The sequence below is a fragment of the Nyctereutes procyonoides genome, unplaced genomic scaffold, assembly GCF_905146905.1.
Source record: "Nyctereutes procyonoides isolate TBG_1078 unplaced genomic scaffold, NYPRO_anot_genome, whole genome shotgun sequence".
NCBI lineage: Eukaryota > Metazoa > Chordata > Mammalia > Carnivora > Canidae > Nyctereutes > Nyctereutes procyonoides.
In genome coordinates, this window is record NW_026575146.1 from 75,287,281 (window position 1) to 75,307,397 (window position 20,117).

Genomic DNA, 20,117 nt, shown 5'->3' on the forward strand with positions numbered 1-20,117 from the left:
TAATTACACAATAATTACTTATACACTATGCTCTGATTTTTCTTTTTCAAGGTTTTATTTAACAGAGAGATAGAACCAGAGAGCACAAGTGGGGAGAGTAGCAGAGGGGGAGGGAGTGGCAGGGAGCCTGGTGTGGAGCTTGATCCCAGGACCCCAGGATCATGGTTTGAGCCCAAGGCAGACACTTAACCAACTGAGCTACCCAGGCACCCCTGCTCTTATTTAATATTCCTTGATTAACTGCTTGAGACTCCCTATTTTATACCTTACTAATAGGTTGACACCTGAGGTTTGAAAATATAGATGTATAGACTGCGAAGAAGCCGTGCACTCCCATGAGAGGAATGGAATTCTTTTTTTTTTTAAGATTTTATTTATTTATTCATGAGAGACAGAGAGAGAGAGAGAGAGAGAGAGAGAGAGAGAGTCAGAGACACAGGCGGGGGGGAGAGGCAGGCTCTCTGCAGAAGCCTGACGTGGGACTCAATCCCGGGACCCCAGGATCGCGCTCTGGGTTGAAGGCAGGCACTCAACTGCTGAGCCACCCAGGCATCCGGAGGAGTAGAATTCTAGAAGCAGCAAATATGATCATCTTCAGGGCTGGCTGGTCACTGATGTTCCTGTTGCCCTCTCCTTCTGGGGGATGTGGTAGGATTTTACTTCCTTCCCTGTTTGCCTTAGAGCCCAGGAATCTGTATGTTAACATGCAAAGGAAGCATGTGATGAACTTGAGTCTTATCAAGTTACCTCTGATAAGACAGGACAGAGACCCTTTGGCCACCACAGTGACTGTGGCAGGACCCAGCTTGGGGTAAACCCTGTTAAATGCATGATTTTAATGAAAGCTGTGTTTTTTTCTGAAGATTTTATTTTATTCTTTTTTTTTTTTTAATTTCTTTGTAAGTAGGCTCCATGCTGGGCATGGACACCCCAGCCTGGGCCTCCCAAGTGTGGGGGCTTGAACTCATGACCCTGAGATCAAGAGTTGGGTGCTTACCCAATCACCCAGGCACCCCTGGATATTTTATTTTTAACTAATCACTACACCCAACTTGGGACTCGAACTCAGGACCCCAAGACCGAGAGTCTCATGACCAACTGAGCCAGCCATGTGCCCCTCCACGTCATTTCTTGGCACTTTCTTCCTTGAATTTTCCACTCTAACCAATGGGACTGTTCTTGGTTTCATAAATTCCCACCTCCAGGCCTTTGCCCTTCCTGTGTCCTCTGCCTATGCCTATGCGGGCTCCCTCTTTCCTTTGCTGGTTTGCTCTGACATCTTTCAAAATTCAGCTCAGAGGCCCCTCCTCCAGGAAACCCTCCCTGAACTCACTTCCCAGACTGGACTTCTGTCCTGGGCCCCTGTGTCCCGGGACTTCTCTCTTGGGGTCGTCATTGTCTGCCTCGCCCATTGGACTAGGAGCCCAGGAGGGCAGGAGTGAGGCCTGTCCCAGTCATTGCTGGGACCCCAGTGCCACTCAGTACAGGGCCAGGCACACAGTAGGTGCTCAGAAGAAGTTTGCTGAGCCTACAAATGTAAATCTGAGGGAGGAGCAGAGGCTGCGTCCTCCGAGAACTCTGATCACAGGTCTGATGCAGAAGGCTGACACCCTGAAGTTAACTCAGTCCCACCTGCTGTCTGATACCCAGTCCTCCCACGGAGGACACCATTCCAAACAATACCCATTTCATAGATGGCAGACTGAGGCCACCAAAGTCCTCCCTGCTCTGTGCTGTCCACATTCCACGCTGCTCAGCCAGCCTCCTCCTGGCCCCTGTCGCCTCCTTCCCAGAGCCCCAGGCCTTTTCTTCTCTAACGATGAAATTTGAATCTGGGTAGGAGGTTTGGCTCCCCAGAAGGCAGGCTGGCTGAGACTAGTTGGTATACTTGCCTCTCTAAGCCAGAGGAGGGAAGGGGGTGGGACACTCCTGGCCAATCCTGGACCAAACCCTGAAACCTTCCCCTCTTGGCCCAGACTCACACCACACTTCCCGAAAGTTCTGGGATCCCAGCTCCCCTGAGGCCTGGAGACTCCTCCCTCCATCTTGCCTCCCCATCTGGCAACCCCCCCCCCCCCCCCCTGAAATGCGAGAGCAGCAACTAGGTGAAGGCTGGTGGCAGAGGCCCCTGCGGCCCAATGAGCCTGGGCCACTTCTCTATACCGAGGGCCCGGATTCTTGGGAGGGCTGCCAGAAGCTTCCCTGCCCCCAGCCTGGCCACCTGCTGCCACAGCACCTGAAACCCAGCTGCCAGGGTTGCACCCGCTGCCTCTCAGTCTCCCTTCGCCCAGTGGTCTCAAGGCATGAACACTTCAGGGGAGGCAGGTGGGGAGGTGGGAGCACCAGCCCGTGAGTCTGTATCTGAGGGGAAAGTACAGAAAAAGCCTTTAAAAAAATATTTTATTTATTTATTCATGAGAGACACAGAGAGGCAGAGACACAGGCAGAGGGAGAAGCAGGCTCCCCGTGGGGACCCCAATGGGGGACTCTATTCCAGGACCCTGGGATCACCTGAGCTGAAGGCAGAGAAACGCTCAACCACTGAGCTACCCAGGAGCCCTGAAGCCTTTTTTTTGCTTTCACTTTAGATAACACATTGATCTCAGGAAGTCACCACAGCTTAAGATGCCAGGAGGCTGTCATTTGTCAGCTATGAACCAAAGCACTTTGTGCACATGAACTTGGTTCATCCCTCCATGATCTCGGAGGCCAGATACCATTTCCATTTTGAAGCTGAACAAACCACGGGGCTCACACTGGAGCCACAAAGCCACGCTTTTGTTTCTGAAAGCAACCACTTTGAGCACCTTCTGTGGATTCTTTTCTTCTCTTTTCTTTTTTTTAAGATTTTATTTATTTATTTATTTATTTGAGAGAGAGAGAGAGAGAGAGAGGAGAGAGGGAAGGAGGAGTGCTCTCGTGTGGATTTTTGCAGAGATAATCAATACATTTGAGACAGAGGCTGTTCAATATTTGCTTTACCCCATAGAGGATGTATGCCCTGTCTTATACACCTTCTCCCACGTCTTGTGTTTTCTCCTTAATGGTCTTTCTTGACACTTGATTTATTACTGAAACTGGCGCTCCACCCAGTTCCTCATCCGCCTCATTCTGTTTGACGTCTGTATTCCGTTCTGTGGATGTGTTTGTCGACTGACTAAATCAAGGAGTTACTGGATAGATAGATGTTCCAGCTGAAGAATTTGGACTTTATCCCAAGGGAAGCCACTGCGGCCACTCAGAGGGTGGGGTGACCAGGTTACATCCATGCTTGAGGACATTCTAGGCTCTTTTCAACTCCGAGGCTTTGCATGTATGGGTCCCTTTGCCTGGAATAGTGTCTCCTTGGGCTTGGTCCAACCCTTTGCTACCCGGCTGGGATGTCCCCTCCCCCAGGAAGCCCTCCCTGACCTCCAGGTTGGGTCAAGCATCCATTCTGGGCTCCCCACCTCTGCACTGCTCACTCTGTGTCATCACCTTTTGGGGATGGGTGGTCTCTACCCCATTGTCCTGTGAATCCCCAGAGGACAGGGCCAGGAAGGTATTGGTTCCTGGCACCATTCATCACAGGGCCAACCATTGTGCTCAGGATAGATGGGGGGCCAACTTGAAAGACATGCCTCTGCTTGGGGAGGAGCCAACTGCAAGGGTAGTCATGGTATCCCATAGGGGTTGAGGGCACAGGCTGGGGTCGGAGACACCTGAGTTCAAATTCCCTGCCCAGGTAGGGGGTTTGGGCCACAAGAAGTCTCAATACCCCAGCCGCTTCCCAATCAGTAAAACTAGAGCCAGGAGGTCTTGAGGATTAGTGGAGCTAAGATAAGGTCTGATAGCACTTCAAACAGAGTGGAAGCCACTCCTCCTGCCACCTCAGGGCTTTGCACCTGTTCTTCCTTTTCTCTAGATTTCTTTCCCGATTGAAGGCTCTTTCTTGTCATTCAGGTCCCATTGCAAATGTCACCACCTCAGAGTGGCCAGTCCTGACCACTCCACCTCTCTGCCATACAATGCTTCAGTTTTCTCTAGAATCTACCCTCTGGTAGGCCAGGATTATTTTCCTGTCTCCCCTCACTAGAATGTTTGCAAGGAGTTGTGTCTTTCTTTTTCCTTCCTTCCTTCCTTCCTTCCTTCCTTCCTTCCTTCCTTCCTTCCTTCCTTCCTCTCTTTTTCTCACTGTCAAATCCCCACACTTGAACAGCACTTGGCCCTTAGTAAGGGCTCAGGAAATGTTTTTAAAGATTTTATTTATTTATTCATGACAGAGAGAGAGAGAGAGAGAGAGAGAGAGAGAGTGAGGTAGAGACACAGGCAGAGGGAGAAGCAGGCTCCATGCAGGGAGCCTGACGCGGCACTCGATCCCGGGTCTCCAGGATCACACCCTGGGCCAAAGGCGGTGCTAAACCACTGGGCCACTGGGGCTGCCCATCAGGAAATGTTTTGAATCAAGGGTCACTGTGTGCACACTCAAATTTATGCTCACATGGGCTCCAAGACAAGTGAGAACCCCAATACGCAGCTGGTAAGTGGTGGAGTCAGAATTCGAACCCATGCTCCTGTAGCTTTAGTGCCCACACTCTAGCACACAGCCAAGCACACAGGAGCTGAGCAGGAGTTTGTTAAATGAATACGACTTCAGCCTACAAGGGTGAGATGGGGGTGGGAGCTTTCGGAAGTAGCTGAGGATGGGAGGATATACGAGGGGAGATTGTTGAGAGACACAGAAAGGAGGTCTACACAGGTGGACAGGTGCCTGGATGACACGACTTCAGAGCCTGGGCAGATCTGGGCTCTCCTGGCACCGATGCCTGAGATCCTGCAGGATGTCATTGGAAGTTCCCAAAGCTCCTTCCCAAGTGAGTCTGGGCCTAGGGCTGGCAGTGACCAGGAGGGAGAGCTCACTACTGGGGTCCAGCAGCACCCACACCTGGTCCAAGCCCAAACCATGTTCTTCAATAATAAAAATAGCAATTATAGGAATAGCTCCAGTTAACTTTTTAAAGGGCTAATCTGCATCCTGTCTAAATGCTTTAAACATGTGATCACATTTGATCCTCATGGCACCCAAGGAGGTGTGATCTATTCTTCTTCCATTTTATAGTTGTAGAGACTGAGACTCGCAGATGTTGTGACTTGCCTGGAGCCTCACAGCTGCCTCACAAGAAAGTTTCTGAGCTTATCACAGTCTTTGAGCAAATGTGAATGCCTGAAATGTCCTCAGAGAACACGACAACTGGGGAAGGAATTAGGATTTCCTTTTTTTTTTTCCTTTTTGAAGATTTATTTATTTGAGAGAGAGAGAGAGAGAGAGAGCATGAACACGAGCAGGAGGGCCAGAGGAAAAGAGAATCTCAATCAGACTCTGTACTGAGTGCAGAGCCCAACTCAGCACTCGATCTTACAACCCCGAGATCGTGACCTGAGTGGAAACCAAGAGTCAGTTGCTCAACCAACTGCGCCACCCAGGCGCCCCAAGGAATTAGGATTTCAACACTGCTGTGAGGAGTAGGGAATCGTGATGGATTCACTGGAAACAACTCCAATAAGAAATTCTGGGAGGCAACCCAATGGGTAGGGTTAGGAACTTGGGAGGCAGGCATGCAACTCCCAGCCTTCCCAGGTGTAGCCTTAAGGTGAATGACTTCCTTTGGCGGTAAGCCCCAAGTTTGTGCATCTGAAGAATGGGTATAATAGTGAGACCTACCTCACCAAGCAGTTAGGAGGATTCCAGTGAAATCAGGCCTATACATTTGTCAAAAATCAGTGAATGGGACTTGCAATCTATGCATTTCATCGTAGGTACATTTTACCTTAAAAGAGGAAAAAAAACGGGGTGCCTAGATGGCTTAGTTGGTTAAGCTACTGGCTCTTGATCTTAGCTCAGGTCTTGATCTCAGAGTCGTGGATCCTACTTAAAAAATACGTATGGGTAAGTATTTAGTGAAAACATTTCTAAAATTATTAGCACAGGGACACCTAGGTGGCTTGGCGTCTGCCTTTGGCTCAGGGCTTGATCCCAGGGTCAGGGATCGAGTCCCACATCAGGCTCCTGAGGAAAGCCTGCTTCTCCCTCTGCCTGTGTCTCTGCCTCTCTCTCTGTCTCTCATGAATGGAAGGGTAAAGTCTTAAAAAAAAAAAATCACTAGCACAGTTGTTAGATTGAATTCTAATTTTTAATGGGCGAATGGTGAGTTACATACCAGGGTAAGTGGATTACAATCCTAAGAACAGCCATTATTATTATTTTTAAAAAGATTTTATTTATTTATTCATGAGAGAGAGAGAGAGAGAGAGAGAGAGGCAGAAACATAGGCAGAAGGAGAAGCCAGCTTCCAGCAAGGAGCCCCATGCGGGACTCTATCCTGGACCCTGAGATCACACCCTGAGCCCCCTGAGCTGAAGGCAGACACTCAACCACTGAGCCAACCAGGGGTCCCTAAGAACAGCTGTTTTTGGGGTACCTGGATGGCTCAGTAGTTGAGCATCTGCCTTTGGTTCAGGTTGTGATCCTGGGATCCTAGGATCGAGTCCCCGCATCGGGCTCCCCACAGGGAGCCTTGCTTCTCCCTTTGCCTGTGTCTCTGCCTCTCTCTCTGTGTCTCTCAAGAATAAATAAATAAAAATCTTTAAAAGAAAAAAACCAGCCGTTATTGATAAGTGTTGGGTTCTGGACAGTGAAAATTTATTAAAAATTTTTTTTAAAAGATTTTATTTATTTGAGGGTCTTCTGGGTGGCTCAGTGGGTTAAATGTCTGCCTTTGGCTCAGATCATGATTCCAGGGTCCTGGGATTGAGCCCTGCATCCAGCTCCTTGCTCAGCGAGGAGTCTGCTCGTCTGTCTCCCTCTGCCTGCTGCTCCGCTTTCTTGGGCTCTCTGTGTCAAATAAGTAAATAAAATCTTTTCAGAATTATTTATTTGAGAGAGAGCATGAGTGAGCATGAGCATGGGGGAGGGGCGGAGGGAAAGGGAAGAGCAGACCACCCGCTGAGCAGGGATTTTTTCCCCCTCCCCCACACTGGGCTCAGTCCCAGGACCCTGGGATCATGACCTGAGCCCAAGGCAGATCCTTAACCGACTGAGCCACACATGCAACCCTAAAAATTTTTTTTTAAAGATTTATTTATTTACTCATGACAGATACACACACACACACACACACAGAGGCAGAGACAGAGGCAGGGGGAGAAGCAGGCTCCACGCAGGGAGCCCGACGTGGGACTCTCGATCCCGGGTCTCCAGGATCACGCCCTGGGCCGAAGGCGGCGCCAAACCGCTGAGCCACCTTGGCTGCCCTTTTTTAAAGATCTTATTTTTAAGTAACCTCTACACCCACCGTCTGGCTCCAACCTACAGCCCGGAGATCAAGAGTCGCGCTCTCCACCCACTGAGCCAGCCAGGCGCCCCGGGAACATTTAGTTTTTAAATTATTAACACCATTAAATAAATAGCTCCATCTCATTTAAATCTTACACCAACCATGTGTGGGATGGGCTTTAACAATCTGCATTTTACGTGAGTTTCGAGAGGCGGCAAAAGACCAAACTCCGGGCGGAGGCGCTGCAGGCGGGGGGAGCCACCTGCGGCTCCCTCGCACTCTCGAGACCCTCGCGGTCAAGGACCGCCGCGGGTTACCGGCTCCCACTCACGTCCGGATTCCTTCGGCGGGAAGGAAAAAAAAGCGCGTCCCGTCAACGCCCCGCCCCCAGCGGGCCCCGCCCCCGCCCCCGGCGGCGGGGGCTCCCGCGGTAGCCGACTGCGAGTCCGCCTTCTACGGTGACCGGGCAGGGCTCTGGCCTCAGCCCCACCTCTCGCTCGCGGGAGGGCTCCGGGCGCGCCTCCGCCAATGGGCGCCCGTGGTCCGCTCCCCGCCTTCTCAAGCCTCGCCCCTGCCCTTAATCCCGGCAGCTTCCGCGAGGCGGGCTCAGAGCCACGCGGCGCGCCCGCGAGCTTCTCCCCGGGCCCGCGGCTGTTACATCCATCCCGGGGTCCCCAGTCGCCGCCTTCCGCGCGCGCCCGGGGGCCTGGATCTCCCCCCTCTTCCGGACTCAAGAGCCCGGCTCTCCTCTTCCCGGAGCTCCGTCTCCCGCCCCCCCCCCGACTCAGCCTCCCCAGCCTCCGTTTCCAGGATCCCGGCACCCCAAGATCTCTCACCCCCCGGATCTGCGCTACCAGGACCTGGCTTCCTGAGGACCCCTGCCGCTTGCACGCCTTGAGCCCTCAGAGCCGAGGACCCCAGGTCCCAGCCTGATAAACTCCTGCTTTCCCATCCCTAGGGCCGAGGAACCCAGGGGCTCCAGATTCCGGGCGCCGGGCGCAATCTGGAAGAGCTGGGATCTCAGACTCTCCAGGAACCAAGGCGCCGTGAACTCCCGGCTCCCGGGAACCCTCCAAAGTTCCAGGCTCCAGGCTGTTACAAAACTCTCGTTTCTAAGGAACGCACGTCCGCGCGCCCCGCTTCCAGGCGCTCAGGAGCCCCGGGGCGCTCATCATGGTGGCCGATCCGCCCCGGGGAGACCCCAAGGGGCTCGCCGCGGCTGAGCCCACCGCGAACGGTGCCCCGACGTTGGCCCCCCTGGAGGACCCTGGCGCGACCCCAGGCGGCCGCTGCGGCTCCCGGGACCGGGTGCGCCGCTGCCTTCGCGCCAACCTGCTGGTGCTGCTGACGGTGGTGGCCGTGGTGGCCGGCGTGGCGCTGGGTATGGGGGTGTCGGGGGCCGGCGGTGCGCTCGCTCTGGGTCCCGCGCGCCTGGCAGCCTTCGCCTTCCCCGGGGAGCTGCTGCTGCGCCTGCTGAAGATGATCATCTTGCCGCTGGTGGTGTGTAGCCTGATCGGGGGCGCCGCCAGCCTGGACTCGAGCGCGCTCGGCCGCCTGGGCGCCTGGGCGCTGCTCTTTTTCCTGGTCACCACGCTGCTGGCGTCTGCGCTCGGCGTGGTCTTGGCGCTGGCCATACAGCCCGGCGCCGCCGGCGCCGCCATCAACGCCTCCGCCGCCGCCACGGGCGGCGTGGAAGAGGCCCCCGGCAAGGAAGTCCTCGATTCGTTCCTGGATCTCGTGAGGTCAGAGCCCCCTCCCCGCCCGGTGGAGTCTGGGATGGTGGTTGGCGGGAGGAAAGGGGGTGCCTCAGCCACGTGGGGAGGGGACACGTGTTAGGGAGGGCGGGAGGGCATCCCCAGGGCCTGAGAGAGACCGGATCGGATGGTGAGGGATGGTGATGGTGGCCCTTTGTCAGAGTCCAGCGCGTGAGGACAGAGCCTTGGGGAAGGAGGCTTCTAATGTGGGCGCCTGGGGACATGAGTGGGTACCCTAAAGAGGGTGAGAGGCCAAGAAGTCTTATGCTTGGGGAGTTTGGGGGCAGGGAGGGGACATAAGAGGGTCTGCTGTGAGGACAGAGGATGAGTGTGGGGGGGGGAGGGCGCTTGGAAGGGGATTTGGGGGCTGTTAAGGGCCTCAGGATGGTGGTTCTGGGTCAAGGTTTGATCCAGGGTCAGAGGGCTTGGTTCCCTTGTGTAAGGAGCCCCTGGGGGACCTGAGGAGATCTGGGTGACCTCCACAGGCCCCATTTCCCAGCCCCAGTGCTCCCCAGGCTACGTGTCACCCTGTCTTAACGAGGTTCTTTTCTCAGCCTCCCATCCCCGCCCAGTTCAGCCGGGCCCTGGCAGCTTCCCTTTTATATGTTCCTGCTAAACCCTACCACCTCCAAGGACTTTCCATTCCATTTCCTCCTGTCTGGGCTTTCCCTCCATTCACCCCCCAACCCCTCTAGGCTGCACAGAAGGGGGCCAGTTAAAAAAGGAGCAGACTCCTTTTCTTCTGATCTTTGCTCTCTGCCCAAGAATGGCACACACCCCACCCCACCCCCCCATTTTGAGGAGGGCAGACCCCTGGGTTTACATGGCCTGGCCTTTGGGACCTGCTGATTCAACGTCTCCAGGTTGGTAGAGGACTTCCTGGAAGTGGGGAGAGGAAATGATGAGTCACGGAACTGGGTTCTCCCAGCCCTCTGGGTTCTCCCAGCCGTCTGGGGTATCTGTGCCCGCGGAGATGCTGAGATGAGAGCCCTCGGGGAGGGCTTGGTGTCCAGAAGCTGCAGTGGGTGGGTGCCTGTTGGCTGGGGGAGATTAGCTGGGTTCTGATCCAGCGCTGCCGGGCCTGGGTGGGTATAGGCCTACTGGCCAGTGGACACACCCACTGGGAGGCTGTTGATGTGCACAGGCTTCCCCTTGTGCCAAAATAGAAGTAACACGCACACTAGGCCAGCTCCTCGGAGACTTAGCTGGAACATCTCAGAGCCACACAACTTTATAGCCAGTTGACACACAGCTGGACACAGGCACTCAGACACTCAGACACTCAGCCACAGATGGGACCTCTCTCTCTCTCTCTCTCTCTCACTCTCACACACGCACACACACGCGCACGCGGTATACTAACATCCCTTTACACAGCCACTCACTGATGCCAATAACTACACCAGTGCAGCGAGAGTTGCCCAAACATTCATGCTCAAGACCACGAACATACCCAGCTCTGTCCCACATATCTGAACACGAACCTGCACCCCCAACCGGATACCAATGCTTGAGAAACTGTATACAGGCCCACAACACAGCTGTTCACCACATCACTAGGGAGGGAGGACTCCAGAACACGGCGTGGTTAGAACCACGCAGACAGCTGGCTGGGTTCAAATCCCAGCTTGGCTATCTCCTGGCTGGGCAAGTTTCTTTCCCTTTTCGTGCCTTGGTTCTCTTTTCTAGAAAATGGGGAGGAAAGGGTGTTGTCAGGAGGATTAAATGGGTGGATTTAGGGGCGCTTGCCTTGGTGTTGATCCGTCAGGTCTTGATCTCAGGGTTGTGAGTTCAAGCTGGGCGTGGAGCCTATTTAAAAAATACAAAATAAAAATAAGTGAGTGGATTTATGTCACGCACCACAGGGGAGACTACAGACCCATTTGCTGTAACTTTCATCCCACTCAGAACCAAGAGGCTGTTGAGACACAAGAGGCTGTTGTTCAGCTCCCTGACCGGCTCAGTGGGGTTTAATGTGTGCTGCTGCACAGATACACATTCATGACACACACAGCCATCCCTTGTCTCTCTCTCTCTACCTCTTTCGGAGGCACCCAGACCTTCCCCAAACCCTCTGACCCACTCAGACCGGCCCCAAGGCCCCCAGGGCCAAAGGGTTTCTCAGCCCTGCAGGAGGAAGTGGCTGATGCAAGATGCTCTGGGTATTAAGTTTGCTCCCTGGGGTGGAGCTGAGGCCCCGGTGACTGCCCCAGCCTGCCTTGGGAGGCCAGCATTCCTCACCTTCAATCCACAATCCCTTGGGCCTAGCATGCCAGCCTCTCTACCTCCTGGAAAAGTGTGCAGGTCAGGGCTCAGGTCTACCTGAACACACCTGGCCTGAGGCATAGGTGGGGACCACATTTGGGTGCCAATGGGGCCTCCCAAGTTTGCTTCCATCCCAAGAGGCCAATTCAGTCCCTCACACCCCTCCCCAACTCCCCCTTGTGGCTTTTAATAACATGCCCCCCTCCCTGTCTGTCTCTACAGAAATATCTTCCCCTCCAACCTGGTGTCCGCAGCCTTCCGCTCAGTGAGTCCTTGGGGGTATGTCCCGAGGGGTGGGGGCGGGCAGGGAGGGACACAGCCCCTGGCAGCCCCTAGGCACCTGCTTTTGGGTGGTGCCTGGAAAAGCAGATGTGCCCCTGCATTTATGAATGGGATTTTAGGGTTCTAGGGTAGCCTCTGAAACCATCCATGCCTAATTCTCCTAATTGAGAAAGGAGACTATGGTTTCTGAGCCCCATCCGGGTTCTAATTCAAGCTTTGTGATCCTGGGCAAGTGCCTTTTCCTCTCTGAGCCTCAGTTTCCGCCTCTGGAAAACAGGCATATGGTATGAACATCCTGCCTCAGCGGGGTTCCAGGTAGGATGCAAGGCGATTGGTTGTATTTGGGGGGTGCTTAGGGCCGGCTTTGAGCACTGTTAGTGCCAGGATGGAGTGGGGGAGCCTTGGTGGCAATTGATACTGACTCTTGTCCACCCCCACCTGCAGTACAGTACCACCTATGAACACAGATGGATCAACGGAACCATGGTGAAGGTGAGAGCAGGGGAAGGGGGGTGGGGCCCCATCCATTTGCCCATTTGGGGTTTTTCCATTCTGTTCCCACCCCAGTCTGGGTTTGCTCCCTGGGGCTTCTGACACTTGGTGGTACTTATTTTATACTCTCAGTAGCCACCGTCTGGTTTCTGGTTTCTCTGTTTTGCCCCCTGCTCCCTGGTCCAGGCTTCTCTTCTGCTCCCACCTCACCTGCCCCTGCCCCCTGTCCAGTTACCTTCCCCCTGCAGCTCCCTCTCACCCACCTACCCTCAACCTGGCACAACGTATTCTTTCCAAAGCACAAACCTGACCCTGTCTCGCCCCCTACCCAGGGCCCCTTTATGTTCCCCACGGCCCTCGGAAGAAGGCCCAGGCTCCTTGCTCCAATCCGTGAGGCCTTGCGATGTCAGGCTTCTGCCCAGCTGCCCACCCAGCCTCGTGTTTTAGCTCTGGCTGGCCTATCCCAGCCACAGTGGATTTCTCTCTGTCCCTTGAGTGCCCAAGGCTCTCTCATTTCCAGACTGATGCACATTGTTTCCCCTCTCCCGAACCTTCTGCCACCTGTCTTTACCTGGTCAGTCCTCTTGTTCTCCAGATCTCTCGGCCTCTTCCTCCACAAAGGCCTCCCGGACTCCTTCCTCCTGGCCCCTTCCCCGAAGCTGGCATCCGCCCTCAGTTCCCACACTCCCCTGGGTTTCCCCATTCTCCAGTCACTCTGGCTGGCCTCTGGTGACAGGTCTATTTCTCCTGGACCCAGACTGAGAGCCTTGGGAGGAAGAGACAAATGAGCTCCAGGAGCTGTCTTGTCTGCGTTGGGTCCCAGCAAGGCCCCAGACAGGCCCTTAGAGACTGTGCGAGTTGACTGAGCATCCTCCCTTCCTTCCCACTCTGTTCCTTGCCCAAAGGTGCCCATTGGGGAGGAGGTGGAGAGTATGAACATTCTGGGCCTGGTGGTATTTGCCATTGTCCTTGGTGTGGCCCTGCGGAAGCTGGGGCCTGAGGGAGAGCTGCTCATCCGCTTCTTCAACTCCTTTAATGATGCCACCATGGTGCTGGTCTCCTGGATCATGTGGTAGGTGGTGGGAGGGGTGTGGGGGAGCAGTAGGATGTGGGATAGGGCAACCTTCCATTTGTTCCTCAGAGCCACACGGCCTGGATTCACACCAAGTGTTGCCCATTGCCAGCTGTGTGACTTTGAGCAAGTGACCTACCCTGTCTGTGCCTCAGTTTCTTCATTAGAAGATGAGGATAGGGGATCCCTGGGTGGCGCAGCGGTTTGGCGCCTGCCTTTGGCCCGGGGCGCGATCCTGGAGACCCGGGATCGAGTCCCGCGTCGGGCTCCCGGTGCATGGAGCCTGCTTCTCCCTCTGCCTGTGTCTCTGCCACTCTGTCTCTCTCTGTGTGACTATCATGAATAAATAAATAAAAAATCTTTAAAAAAAAAAAAAAAAAAAAAAAAAAAAAAAAAAGAAGATGAGGATAGGACAATGCTGTATTACAGGGGAACAGAGACCAATTGAGCACCTTCTCAATCCTCTTTTTTTTTTTTTAAAGATTTTATTTATTTATTAATGAGAGACAGAAAGAGAGAGAGAGAGAGAGAAAGAAAGAAAGAGAGAGGCAGAGACCCAGGCAGAGGGAGAAGTAGGCTCCATGAAGGAGCCTGACATAGGACTTGATCCTGGGACTCCAGGATCATGCCCTGAGCTGAAGGCAGATGCTCAACTGCTAAACCACCCAGGGATCCCCTCTCAGTCCTCTTAGAAGGTAACAAGAAGCCAGCTGAGCTGTGGCCACAGCTTAACAAATGCATCTCCACTGAAGAAAATTTTATTAGTATTATTATTTTTTTTCCATTGAAGAAATTTGCATGTGATCAAACATCTGAGTTATCATGAAGACGACATGAGTAATAGGAGGTCTAGGTAAAGCACTTGTAAAGTGTTTTAAATGCTTAGCACCTCCTGAGCATTTACTTAATGTTAGCTGATTATCATTATGAATTTTGTTAAACCTCAGATAACAGGGACACACACACACACACACACACACACACACACACACACGCAGGCCTCTGGCTTCCACCCTGCTCTTTCCCAGCCTCCTCTTCACATCATCCCACGCTGATTCTCAGGACCTACCATAGTTCTGGAAGGTGGGAAGTCAGAGTGATGCCAGGTTTGCTGCGTTTTTGACCAATCCTATCCCCCTCCCCTGACATCTAAGAAACTGCTGTGCAGAATTGAGTGCACTCTGCCAGAGAGTCAGGGTAGTGGTTAAGAGCAGGCCCCTTGCCTCTTCCCACTTGTGTGCCCTAGAACAAGTTACTTATCTCAGTCTGCCTTGGTTTCCCTACCTGGAAAATGGGACTGATAGTACCAGCCACAAATGAGTGTAAAGTTCTTGGGACACCACCTGACCTATAATAATAAATAGTATCAGCTAATATTTATCAAGTATGTCACTTGTATAACTTCTAGGCACAACCCACTGGCCAGAGCTTGGGCATTTGGCCAAAACTAGCTGCACAGGTGGCTGGGAAATGGGCCCTTTCTTCTGTTACCCAAAGATATGAAGGGATTTGGGAGACAGCCATCATGATCAAACCGGGAGGCAGTCTGGGGAGGCCCCCTAGCTGGGAGACATGAGCACCCCTGGGAGCTTTACTCCAGGAAAGGGTGATAATAATTCCAGCAGAAGTTTATAGATGACTTATTGTGTACAAAGAGCTTTCAAGTCACTTCACCTGGCACCTCATTTCCTCCAACATTCCTATGAGGCCAGTAGCCTTAAAGTCCCTGTTTTACAGACCTATTAGATTTTAATTCAACTATAGCTACAGAGGAGCATTTGTGGGATTGTGGTAAAGATTCATTCATGTTCAAGGGCTCACTCGGCCCATCATAAATGCTTCATATCTGTGGGCTGTTATTAAGACATGAGCCACAGACTTCATTTCTCATGATGTGGTGAGAGATTATATTGGTTTAAATCATCCTAGCTGCTTTAACAAACAAACCCGGGAAATGTAAATGACTCACTCATGGAGGTCAGGTTATTTTGTTTTGTTTTTTTAAGATTTTATTTATTTATTCATGAGAGGCAGAGACATAGGCAAAGGGAAAAGCAGGCTCTCTGCGGGGAACCTGATGCGGGACTCGATCTCAGGATCATGACCTGAGCCGAAGGCAGACACTCAATCACTGAGCCACCTAGGTGCCCCTGGAGGTCAGGTGTTAAGTCCAAATCTGGCAAATGGCGATAGAAGCCTCCAGGCTTCTTTTGTCCCTGCTGTACTATTTTCAAGGGGAAAGAGCTGGGACGGTGGCAGGGAATGTGCCAGAGCTTCAGCACACACTGCTCTGGGTGTTTCTTGCCCTCGAGGGAGGCTGTGATCAGGCTGTGTACTGAGCACAAAGCCTGGTCCTCCCGGATGGCACATGGTCAGAGGCTGTAATCTGTCTCCTGCAATTAGGTATGCCCCTGTGGGCATCTTGTTCCTGGTGGCTGGCAAGATTGTGGAGATGGAGGATGTGGGGATGCTCTTCGCTGGTCTCGGCAAATACATCCTGTGCTGCCTGCTGGGCCACGCCATCCATGGGCTCCTCGTGCTGCCCCTCATCTACTTCATCTTCACCCGCAAAAACCCCTACCGTTTTCTGTGGGGCATCATGACAGCGCTGGCCACTGCCTTTGGCACCTCTTCTAGGTATGGCCTTGGGGCAGACTAGTCCGGGATTTTTAAACTAAGGGGCCTGAAGTGGGCATCAGATATCTGTAGACCCTTGAAATTTTGTGTTTGGGGACACTGGATCTGGATACAGAGGCCATACTTTTGTGAGTTTCTGATAAGGTCCAGCAACGTCCCCCCACCTCCCCCATTAGAAAACCACTGGGTTAGAGATTTCTTCTTCCCTTCCTGAGAATTTCTCCTCCCCGACAAGGCCTGGCCCTGGGGGAGCGGTGGGTAGTGGTCTAGCGCTCCCTGGATCCAACCTCTGGGAGCCCTTTCCACCCTCTTCTAGGTATTTTGTCCACCTGTGTCCTCAGAACCCGGCCCTCCCGCACAGCAGCATCCCACAGAAGCCTGTTATTGGTGGAGGTCCATTATTGGTAGAGCAGGGAGGGGGTGTGGGTCAGTGAGCTCCTAAGCATTGTAGAAATTAGGTTGGCATTTTTGTGTGTATTTTGAAGGACAGCAGTCTGTACTCTCCCAAGGGGCCCAAGACTCATAAATTATGGAATGCAGGCATTCTGCAGGACCCTGGGTGCCGCTGGCTCTGGGAGGAGAAGGGCATGGAGAGCTGGGGAGAGCTGTGGGTGGAGCCAGTGGGTGTGGTTGGGCGGGGCTTCGGCATGGGGCGGGGTTTGTGGTAGTGGGCGGGGCCTGGGCATACATTGCTTGGCCTGTGGGTGTGGGCTGGGCGGGGCTTCATGGGGGTGGGGCTGCGCTGACACCACACCCCCCTCCCGCCCCAGCTCGGCCACGCTGCCTCTGATGATGAAGTGCGTGGAGGAAAGGAATGGTGTCGCCAAGCACATCAGCCGCTTCATCCTACCCATCGGTGCCACCGTCAACATGGATGGTGCGGCGCTCTTCCAGTGTGTGGCCGCAGTGTTCATTGCACAGCTCAACCGGCGATCCCTGGACTTTGTGAAGATCATCACCATCCTGTGAGTGTGGGTGCGGCGGCCATAGGGACCCCCGGCCCGTCTGACCCCCTCTCCTGAGAGTGCACGCCGGGCTCCCGTGGGAGCAGGGCTCCCGTGACAGCTTCTCCCGTTAGCTACCAAGGCCTCTGACCCTGACCTCCCCTCGCTTCCCCCAGGGTCACCGCCACGGCGTCCAGTGTGGGTGCCGCTGGCATTCCCGCTGGAGGGGTCCTCACTCTGGCCATCATCCTGGAGGCAGTCAGTCTGCCCGTTCAGGACATCTCCTTGATCCTGGCTGTGGATTGGCTAGTGTAAGTGTGGGTCTGGGGCTTTGGGAGCCTAATGGGTATCCCTGGGAAAAGGGGATTGAGCAAGAGGGTCATTGAGAGGGAGTCAGAAGAGGAGAGGAAGAAGGGGTGATATCTTGATCCTTCTAGTCAGAGAGAAGGAAGGGATCTTGGGGGGGGGGGGTCTCTATTTTTTTTTTTTTTTTTTAATCTAAGAAGAATCCCAGAGAGAGTGTGCCCTAGTGGTGAAGAGTAGACTCTTAGGCCAGGCTGCTTGTGTTCAAATCCTAGTGCCACCTCTGCTAGCCCTTATGACCCTGCTTGAGTACTTCATCTTTCTTATCTCAGTTTCTCCATCTGTAAAAGGGAGGGACTAGCCTCTCCTTGAGGATCAGATGACATAAACATGTAACTCCATTATAAGAGCCCCTGGTAAGCAGTTAATGCTGTGTCATTGTTGGCAATCACCGTTGTGCTATTAAGAGCATTAACGATTGGAAAAGTTTGGTCTCACAAGTTTAAAACAAGAGTTACTGTTTCTCAGCCACATCACTCGTAGGTATAATGCCAAGAGAGTTGAAAGCATATTCACAAAAACTTGTACATGAACATTCATAGTGGCGTTATTCGTGATAGCAAAAAGGTAGAAACAACCCAATGTCCATCAACTGATGAATGGATACATAAAATATCATATATCCAGAACAATGGAATATTATTCAGCCATAAAGTGAAATGAAGCACAGACACATATATAGACGCTACCACATGGTGAGCCCTTGAAAACCTCATGCTAAGTGAAAGAAGGTGGACACAAAAGACCACATATCCTATGAATCCATTTCTATGTGATGCCTAGAATAGGCAAATCGACAGACAGTAGATTAGCAGTTGCCAGGGGCTGGAGAGGAGGGAATGGGAGATAACTGCTTGGTGGGTGTGGGAGTGTTTTTAGAGTGATGAAAACATCCTGGAATTAAATAGCAGTGATGGTCGTACAACTCTGAATATACTAAAAAACACTGGGGTGGAGGGGAGTGGAGGGGGAGGAGAAGAGGGAGAGGGCGAGAGAATTGTAAGCAGGCTCCACGCCCAGCACAGAGCCCAAGGCAGGCTCGATCTCACAACCCTGAGATCATGACCTGAGCCGAAATCAAGAGTTGGACGCTCAACTGACTGAGCCACCCAGGTGCCTCTGGATTGTATACTTTTAAAGGGTGAATTTTATGGTATGTGCCCTATAGCTCAATTTTCTCAAATGGCCACAAAGTATAAGGAGAAAGCAAAAAGAGATCTTGTATTATAAAGAGAAAGGCCCGAGTGAGAAAGTATTTCGAGGGGAAGAGGAGAAGTGGGATAGGTCTTCTGAGTCCCCAAGAAAAGGGTGGAGTGACTTTTTGATGTTCCAGGAGAAGCAAATTTTGTATCTTATTGGAAGAATTGTTTGGGTTTCTGGGAGGTTGGAGGAGGAAATCTTTGGGGTTCTGAGAAAGAGAGAGTATAATGGCATACTTTGGGATTCCATAGGAAAGAAGAGAGGTAGGGGGCTCATTGGATTCTGGGTGAAAAGATCTTTGAGGTGTTGTTTTTATTTTTTTTTAAGATTTTATTTATTTATTTTTATTCATGAGACACACAGAGAGAGGCAGAGACATAGGCAGATGGAGAAGCAGGCTCCCTCTGGGAAGCCTGATGCGGGTCTCGATCCCAGGACCCTGGGATCATGACCTGAGCCAAAGGCAGACGCTCAACCACTGAGCCACCAGGCATCCCCATCTTTGAGATTCTAAGAAGGGTTATCTGGCATCCTGGAAGGATGGAGGGATAAGCTGAGTCTAGGAGTATAACAACGTCCCATGAAGGAAGATGTGATTGGGACTCCTAGTTTTGTGGGGGGAGAAGTGGGGGTTGGACACTACCCTCTCCCCTCCCACTCACTTCCCTGTCACTCCTGCCCCTTCAGAGACCGGTCCTGTACTGTCCTCAATGTGGAAGGTGATGCCTTTGGTGCAGGACTCCTCCAAAACTATGTGGATCGCACAGAATTGCGGAGCTCGGTGCCAGAGCTGATCCAAGTGAAGAGTGAGACGCCCCTGTCTCCACTGCCTGTCCCCACTGAAGAGGGGAACCCTCTCCTCAAACAGTGTCCAAGACCTGCCGGGGATGCGGACCCCTGCGAAAAGGAATCAGTTATGTAAACCCCACAGGGACTTTCCCTACCCTGATTGGGGCACTCTGGATATTGCGATCACAAACTGGGGCTCTGGAGGCCCTCCTGCACACTCAGGACATCCAGAGGCTCCAGCCTCTCCCCCTGCCTCCTCCACCAACATCAGATCTGGGAGGCCTCAGTGCTGGGGTGTATGTGTATGTGTGTGTCTCTCACCAAATCTTCCCCAGTTCTCAATTCCCATTCCCACCCAAGGCTAGGAAACAAAGATGGAGAATTAGTGTAGTAATGTCCTTCTGGACATTATTACAGGGCACAGGGCACAGGTCACCATGTGGATTTCTGCCCTCTTTGAGGGAAAGGATATTCCAATGGGTAGCTGGCTCCTTTGCTGGTCATTTTTGTGGTTGAGTGTGTGTGTGTGTGTGTGTGTGTGTGTGTGTGTGTGTGTGTGTGTCTGGTGACTCTACAGTAATCCCACCCTGTCCCCAGGACCTCTGTTCCTTCTACAGTAACAAACACTCCAGGGGACCCTCCTGGGGTGGGGGTGGGGGCGCAAGGACAAAGACTGCTGTCACTCCAAAGGACATTTTTGAGCAATAAAATTGTCAAGTATATCTCCTCAGATGTTTTTAAGACAAACAGCATGAGCTACACAGAAAAAACAAACATGATAAATAGGACTGCATTGAGATAAAATGTTCATCCAAAACACCATTGGGAAAAATCCGTGATGAGCTAGCACTGCGCACATCTGTTGGAGTGGCAAAAAGCAAGTACAAAGCGTGGCCGGGGAAGCCAAGCAGCGGAACAGAGCCCCATGCACCGCTGATGGGAATACTTAACGGTCCAGACCCTTTGGGAAGTCCCTGGGCAGTTTTTTATCAAGTTACCATAGTTA

The 20,117-nt window shown here is 52.7% G+C and overlaps 1 protein-coding gene and 1 long non-coding RNA gene across 2 annotated transcripts; one reads left to right on the forward strand and one right to left on the reverse strand.

Moving 5' to 3' along the window:
- Window positions 1-350: 350 nt before the first annotated feature.
- LOC129499794 (uncharacterized) lies at window positions 351-3,138 on the reverse strand. Its single transcript, XR_008662455.1, has 2 exons — window positions 3,015-3,138; window positions 351-692 (listed from the first exon to the last, which is right to left on the reverse strand). It is a non-coding gene; the product is annotated as an uncharacterized LOC129499794 (long non-coding RNA).
- A 4,777-nt stretch (window positions 3,139-7,915) lies between these two features.
- On the forward strand, window positions 7,916-19,833 carry SLC1A5 (solute carrier family 1 member 5). The gene is made up of 8 exons (XM_055311017.1): window positions 7,916-9,055; window positions 11,555-11,597; window positions 12,059-12,106; window positions 13,012-13,178; window positions 15,582-15,815; window positions 16,586-16,780; window positions 16,936-17,070; window positions 19,010-19,833. Exons 1-8 carry the CDS (start codon window positions 8,487-8,489, stop codon window positions 19,242-19,244), a joined length of 1,626 nt encoding a protein of 541 aa, XP_055166992.1. The 5' UTR covers window positions 7,916-8,486; the 3' UTR covers window positions 19,245-19,833.
- Window positions 19,834-20,117: the final 284 nt, after the last annotated feature.